Raw genomic sequence first — 7,842 nt, forward strand, 5'->3', positions numbered from 1 at the left:
CTGGGGAAGGAGTGCTAGCCACAGAACTGTCCATTCAAAGTTGCAAAAGAGGGAATCCGCCTGAATATTTAATTCCCTTACTGCTGCTCTATCCACGTTCCCACTTTGTTCCAAGTCTCTGGCTGTTTTATTTTCAATAAAGAAAATTTTTAATTGATGACTTTTTTTTAAATGTAGGCACTGAGAGCCAATACTTGGGTTGATGAATGTTTCATTGTGTGAAGCAGATTGTGTAGAACGTCAAGTGATTCATATCTGGAAAATTGGTTTGTAATGAGAACATTCTGCACAGTGCTGCTGTGGGGCAGGAATGATTTTTGACAGTAGGTGTATATTTCCCCGTAGATGTGTGGATCCAAGCCTATAAGTCTGCAGCGGTATCTTTAGTCTGGTTCCAAATTTAAATAGGGGGAAAAAATAAGTTCCAGAAGTTTTCAATAAAATCTGTGGGAAACCAAGTTGCAGGTGAATTTTTTTTCTCTGTAAATAAGAATAGAAATTTTGGTTTTCTGCCTGTGGACTTTGAAGCATTACCTACCCTCTCTGTCTCCTTTTTGTCTAGGATTTTGGCGGAACGTAGTCTTTATGTGAGCTCTCATGGGTCTAAGAGTAGCAATATTTTAACTTATTGATCGAAGCACAAAAGTACTAGGCAGATACTGAGAGGATGCTCCCCCTTGTGGGGGAGATTAGAACTGGAGGACACAGTTTTTAAAAACACAGCGAGCTCCTACAAACTGCCCCATGATAGTGATTTGATGATTTATTTTTGTTTTTTTTGTGGGGGGGAGGGTTTTGATAAATTCAGGGTAGGACATTTGGGGAGAACGCACTGCCCTGAAAATATTGCAATGGGATCTTTTCCCTAAGAGGGCAGGCGGAGCCTCTCTGATTATGGGATACTGAAATGTAGCGCTCCCTGACAATGTAGCACTCCCTCAGCCCCCGATGCTTGACATGTTGCCCTGGCTTTTCGATAGGGTCTTTGCTGCGAGGATTGAACCTGTGGCTTCCAGACCTGGGGAAGGAGTGCTAGCCACAGAACTGTCCATTCAAAGTTGCAAAGCTGTGGAGAAATGTTGGCAGAGCCCTCTTCCCTGGCTAGCTCTGGAGGTGGGGTCATTTAGTCCTTCTAAGGCAGAAGTAGATAAATCCTTTTATTAACAAGGAGTCAGAGGACATTGGGTGAGGACAGGAAAGAGAAGTTCAGACCACAATCAGATTGACCACGATTTAATTGAATAGTGGAGCATAGAAAATAGCAGCAGGAGTATGCCATTCGGCCCTTCGAGCCTGCACCAGTATTCAATATGATCATGGCTGATCATGCAATCTCAGTGTCCCATTCCCGCCCTCTCCCCATACCCGTTGATCCCTTTAGGTGTAAGGGCCACCCAGCTCCCTCTTGAATATATCCAATGAACTGGCCCCAACAGCTTCCTGTGGGAGAGAATTCTACAGGTTCACACTCTCTGTATGAAGAAACTCTTCCTTGTCTCAGTCCCGAATGGCTTATCCCTTATTCTTAGACTGTGACCCTAGTTCTGGACTTCCCCAACATCGGGAACATTCTTCCTGCGTCTAGCCTGTCCGGTCCGATCAGGATTTTATGGTTCTGAGATGCCCTCATTCTTCTAAATTCCAGTGAATACAATGAATTTGATCAAAATCTGGAGTTCAAAGGCTGGCAGAATAGTACCAAGTAACGTTTAAAATCCCTCATGTCCTTTTAGGGTAGGAAATCTGCCATCCTTGCTTAGTCTGGTCTACATGTGACTCCAGACCTACAACAAATGTGGTTGGCTCATAACTGCCCACTGGGCAGTAAGGAGTGGGTAATAAATGCTGACTTTGCCAGCGATGCCCACATCCTGTGAATGAATAAAAGCAAAGCTCAGCAGGCTGAATGGCCTACTCTTGTTCCTGCATCAGTTGGCTCATTTGACTGGACAGCTGGTTTGCGACGCAGAGTAATGCCAATAGCATGAGTTTGGTTCCCACACTGGCTGAGATTACCATGAAGGGCTCTCCCTGTCAACCTCTTCGTATACCTGAGTTGTGGTGATCCTTGGGTTAAACCACCACCAGTCACCTTTCTCTCTAATGAGAGGTCAGTCCTATGATCTGGTAAGGCAAGAGTGGCTTTACCTTTTTATTTTGTATCTTGCACTGAAGTTTGGTTTAATGTTGCAAGGGATAAAACCAAATCTGCAATTCCAAATTAATGACATTTGGAAAATCAGAACAGAGCAACAGGAGGAGGCCATTCATTTCTTGAGCCTTTGCTATTCAATTAGATCATGACTGATCTGTAATCCATCTTCACCAACCCACCTTGGTTCTGTAATTCTTAATTATCCCAAGCAAAAGCTATCTTTTTTGAGTTTTAATTGATGCCCAGCCTTAATAGATTTTCAGGAAAAGTTACAGATTCGCACTGCCCTTTTTGAAGAATTGCTTCTTGGCATCACCTGAATAGCCTGGATCCAATTTTAAGGTCCCCGTCGCACCACCAAACTAAATTCTGGTTTCCACTCCCTCTCCCCCTACCCTAACCCAATGAGGAAATGGGATCAATTCTTTCAACAACTTCAAGGAACAATACAGCACAGGAACAGGCCCTTCGGCCCACCAGGCCTGTGCCAACACATTTTGCCCTTCCATGCTAAAACTATCTTCACCTACAAGATCCATATCCTCTGTTCCCTTCCTATTCGTGTATTCATCCAGGTGTTTGTTGAATGCTGCTATTGTGATTGCTTCCACCACCTCCTCTGGCAACGTGTTCCAGACACTCACCACGCTTTGTGTGAAAAACATGCCTCACACATCTCTTTTAAACTGCTCCCCCTCACCCTCACACCTCGAACCTGTGTGCCCTAGTAATTGACCCCTCCACCCGGGGAAAAAGCCTCATACTTTGTGAATGGCATGGACAGAGTGCAATCTTATAAACTTCTATCAGGTTGCGACTCAACCTCCTGTGTTCCAGTGAAAACAGTAAACCCAGTCTATCCAATCTTTCTTCATAGCTAAAATCCCCCATATCAGACAACATCCTGGTAAATCTTTTTCCGTGCCCTCTCCAAAGCATCCACATCATTCTGGTAGTGTGGTGACCAGAACTGTACACAACAACAATAAAACTTCTGAATTTCATTCTCACTTAATCTCCTCAATGCAAGGACATTTAAATCTTTGCGACCTTATGTTTAAGTGTTTTTAATCACTGATATCATGCTGCTTAATCCTCCTTGGGTCGGTATATCCTTCCTGGGTCTGATTTATCCAGAACTAAATGTACTGATCTAAATGGGGTCTTTTACATTGTAATATAACATTGCCCCCCCCCCACCGCCTTTCCCTTTCTACAGCTGCCCCCTGCCTCAGGGGACAGCCACTGTTTTTTAATTTTCCTAATTCCTCCTTGCACCTTCCCCTCAGCTTTTTGTCTGAGCCCAAGTTTTTGAGCTGCGTTGCAATTCAACATTGAATCAGCTCCGAAACTTGCAGCTACATGTTAATCGCATTAAGGTGCTGGATTTGCTGCAAACTATTGAAACAAACACTGAGGAGAGTTTTACTGAATGTGTGTTGGGTTAACTCTCTTTCATTGGAAGTGGGATTATGTTCATTGGATTCAGCAGAATTGAATTTTGTCTTTGCTAGGTCATGAACAAACGGTGAAAATTGAGTGTGATTTTTCTTTTTGGCCATCGTTTCCTGCCTGCCCTGACGGTGTAAGGAGCTACTGAAACAGCCCACCCCTTACCCCCGCACCTCCACTGTGTAATTGCAAAGCTGGTCACCTGATTATTAACACTTTGTGGAAACTTGCTGCGTACTGCAACACTGACCATGCTTTGGAAATGCCTCCTGGCTGTGCAGCACTTGAGGACTGAGTCTGTGCAAAGAGCTGTATGAGCAAAGGGCTTTGTAAATGCAAGAAACAAGCACAGACAGTGCTGGAGAAAATCTCAGGTCTGGCAATGTTGGTGGAGAGAGCGACAGAGCTAATGTTTTGAGTCTGATGTGACTCATTTTTTCCAGAAAAGAATTGCCAGACTTGCTTCCTGCCCAAGAGTGATTGTGAATTTTTATTGACTGTTCTGTCATTTCAGCGGTCTGTCCATTTGTCCAATACTCTTAGTGACAAGTTTTTAAGCTTCCTAGCCACTGTCCAAAATAATACTTTTTAAAAAAATTCCTGGAGAGGTGTATTTGTCACAAGAAGTTTAACTGTGTGGTATTTATTGAATTATCATTCTACCAGAGTAAACGGGATTGGTACAAAAACAAAGTTGCTGGAAAAGCTCAGCAGGTCTGGCAGCATCTGTGAAGGAAGAAACAGTTAACGTTTCGGGTCCAGTGACCCTTCCTCATAACTTTGGTTTTTATTCAATGGGACTGGTATTTTGCTGCCATCAGTAAGGTCTGATTTATTTTAGTAACATGTTAAAGTTTCAATGTGACATGGAAGCAGTACTGGATACTAGCTGGTGGCGTACAAACTGTCTGCTGTGGGTGAACCTTCTCGCATGCCAGACTGAAATGGGTTTTAGGCAGGTGCCTGCAATCTTTTGGTGTGTTCTCATGGAAAACCTGTGCTAGTCTTAATGTGACATGCTGTTTTTTTAATGACCGGTGTTCCCCTGGTTCCAATTCAGACTTTGTGATTTGGACTGGCTGAACCACAACTAAGTTTCAGAACTGAGTTGTCACTGCAGCAAAATTAATTACACTTAAAATCTCAATTAAATTATTTCAAAAATCAGCTCCCTCCTTTTTTGCCTACTCTCCCTCAATTCTTGCTTTGATCAGAATCTGTTACTGTGAGCGCGGTGCAGTGGTCTGTTTACAGGTATACAATTTATATTTTTAAGGACATTATAATTTAGTTTTCAGGTAAAGGGGGTATCACTTTTGTGCTATATTTGTATATGCTGCAGAGTCATTCCATTAACTACTCTTAAGGCATCATTTCTTGCCTCTTTTACATTGGTTCACCAATGATCATTTTAGCCTCCCCGAGCCTACTCCCTCATTCAGTTGCATCACAGCTAATCCGAATATTAAACTCGCCAACCCATCTTGGCTCCATGTTCGTTAATACCTTTTCCAAACAGTTACCCATTCAACTCCATTTTTGAAATTTGCAGTCAATAACTGTTTCCTCTTTAAGTGATTCATGAGAAATTATCCACTTAGCCATTATAATTAAGATTATTGAAAATACTCATATTGGGGACAGATTTCTCGGGTTTTCCATTGCTTTCGGGGAGCTGTGATTATTGTTAGTATTTTATCATAAGGATGTAAGAACTAGGAGCAGGAGTAGGCATCATCAAGCCCAGCAAGCCTGTTCTATCATTTGAAACAATCAGGGCTGATCTCATCTTGGCCTCAACTCCATTTTCCTACTAAACTCCAGAGAGTATAGCAAAACCTAAACTGTTCAATCTCTGTTCAACAAATCTTTCAAAACTTGCTTTACCCATCATGAGGTTTCTGAGAACACACCCAAAGGACAAATATGAAGCATGGGTTTCTTTTGTTTGCATGTCATTTTTGTGTGTGTGTAACTTGTATTTTTCTTTCTTCCATCCCATTCTGCTCAGGACGAGCCCCGGGAAATAACACATACTATGCCTGTTGCATCTGTTGCTCCTCTGGCGCCAAAGTTCCCATCTGCATCCAGCTCGGCCTACAATATGACGGCCCGTCCTTTTGGAGCCTCAGCGTCTCCAAAGGTCACGCCTACATCTGCATCACCCCAGCCTGCAGCCTTTTCCCCAGCTTCATCACCCATCACTCAGCCTCCGCCTCCATCACTGGCATCCACTCTCAATAATTCCGCTCCCCCACCATCAGTGCCTGTTGCATCTCCACAGCAAACGCATGCCAGTTTCAAAGCTGGTGTCAATGGGCACACGCCACCGGTCACCACTGCTAAACCGAAAATAACCTCATCCATTAATGTCCCACGGCAGTCCAAGGCGTACAACACGCCCATAAACCTTTACTCCTCTGACACTGCCCATGAGGTGGCAGAGGGACAGAAGAGAGGACTGAGAGAGGGGCAGAGCGATGTCAAGCAGCAGAATGGGTAGGTCACTTCCTGCGAACCTTCTAGAACGGCCTAGGAAGCAGGCAGCAGACACATCTCGCTCTCGGGTGACCTGAGGAGAATTCCATTTGTAATCCAGGACGTGGGCACTCATTACCAAAGCAACAAGAGACTAGTTGAGGTGCCTCAACATCTCTGTATTTTGGTTCATAAAACTGTCACAGAAGCACAAGTGATATATTTTTTAAGAAAACATTTTTAACCTAATGAAACAGTATTTGCAAATATTGATTTACCTCAGTCGGCCAGGCGTTTAAAACATTTTGTATTTCGCACTTTATCCCAAATACATCCCAGAACTTGCCTGGATTTCATTATTGTCAGTGCATGTAAGTTTTTCGTTACATGAAATTTCCTCTTCTAAACTAAGACCAATTTGAGAATTGGATGTGTAGTCAGAAAGGAAAATGTTGTGAGATAATGGAGAAAGTAAAGTGAAGTAGGTCTCTTAAGGAGCTATCATAGAATCCCTACAGTGTGGAAACAGGCCCTTCAGCCCAAGAAATCCACACCAACCCACAGAGTATCCCACACAGACCCATTCCCCTGTAAACCCACCTAATGTACACGTCCCTGAACACTTTGGGCAATTTAGCATGGCTAATCCATCTAGCCTGAACATCTTTGGACTGTGGGAGGAAACCGGAGCACCCAGAGGAAACCCACGCAGACACGGGAAGAATGTGCGAACTCCACACAGACAGTCGCCCAAGGGTGGGATTGAACCCAGGTCCCTGGCGCTGTGAGGCAGCAGTGCTGACCACTGTGCCATGCCATATGGGCATGGTGTGTCAAATGGCCTCCTCCTTCATTGTACGATTTGATGTTTCTGTAACTTTGCTTCACTTGATTTCCTGGAGTGGCAGGTGAAACTGGGTTGTGAACTTAAGCATTTGGAAGTTGCAAAGCATTCCCTTCATGTCTGGTTTGCTTGCACATACTTGCTTCTGCCAGACCTCCCATATACTGACCCCTCAAGCAAACTTGGAAACGCTTGCAGAATCCTTTGGCCAGGGTGGCGGAGAAAAGCATTTGAAATGTAATTTTCCTGTTGACTGTTAGATCGACTTTAAGTGCACACACAAAAAAAAAACAAAAAACTCTTCTGGTGAAGCATTAGGATCTGATGTCTTTTTTAAAATCATATTGGAGATTCCCAAGACAACATTTTCTGAAGAGTTTAACTTCTCTGTACTTTCACATCTTGTTCTCAGATGTTTGTTCTGTGCAATAAAAATCTGCTTAGCAAAGGGAGAATTTGATGCTGGTGTAACATTAGTGCAGGAATAACTGCCTTGATCCCCAAGTATAGTCTGATCTGGGTAATTTTAGCCGCAAATGTTACACCTGCTAACGTAGCTATAGTTTTTGGCCTGCTTTCAGAATCTAAACTAAATGCACAGATAAAATTAATGGCTTCATAGGAATAAACCTTTCATTAAATTCAAATTTAACTGAGGTTAACTCTTAAGTAAACTTGGGATGTGTCATTTGAAAAAAAAGTCATACCATCAGGGCTGCTGTCTTCAAAATTGACTAAATTTCACATTGAGTTGTGTGATTTGTTGTGAACCTATGTTTCAGGCACTTGTTTTTAAGAAAAGTCTCTTGTGATTTGATTTTTGTGGAAGGGATTGACCCAATTTTAATCTCCGTATACTCTTATCAGTGTTACAAGACTACCCTAGCCTGAAATAACAAGGTGTAGAGCTGGA

At 43.1% G+C, this 7,842-nt stretch overlaps 1 protein-coding gene across 3 annotated transcripts in view; it reads left to right on the plus strand.

Moving 5' to 3' along the window:
- The window catches only part of pdlim5a (PDZ and LIM domain 5a), a 237,926-nt gene that overhangs the window by 143,795 nt on the left and 86,289 nt on the right, over nt 1-7,842 (plus strand). Inside the window, exon 5 of one of the 3 annotated variants that reach the window (XM_048595832.1) lies at nt 5,619-6,106. In XM_048595832.1, the coding sequence (XP_048451789.1) occupies nt 5,619-6,106 (488 nt within the window). The remainder of the gene's footprint in view (nt 1-5,618; nt 6,107-7,842) is intronic. The other 2 variants (XM_048595842.1, XM_048595848.1) reach the window with 2 other exon arrangements.

The sequence above is a fragment of the Rhincodon typus genome, chromosome 1 (assembly GCF_021869965.1).
Source record: "Rhincodon typus isolate 14 chromosome 1, sRhiTyp1.1, whole genome shotgun sequence".
Lineage (NCBI taxonomy): Eukaryota > Metazoa > Chordata > Chondrichthyes > Orectolobiformes > Rhincodontidae > Rhincodon > Rhincodon typus.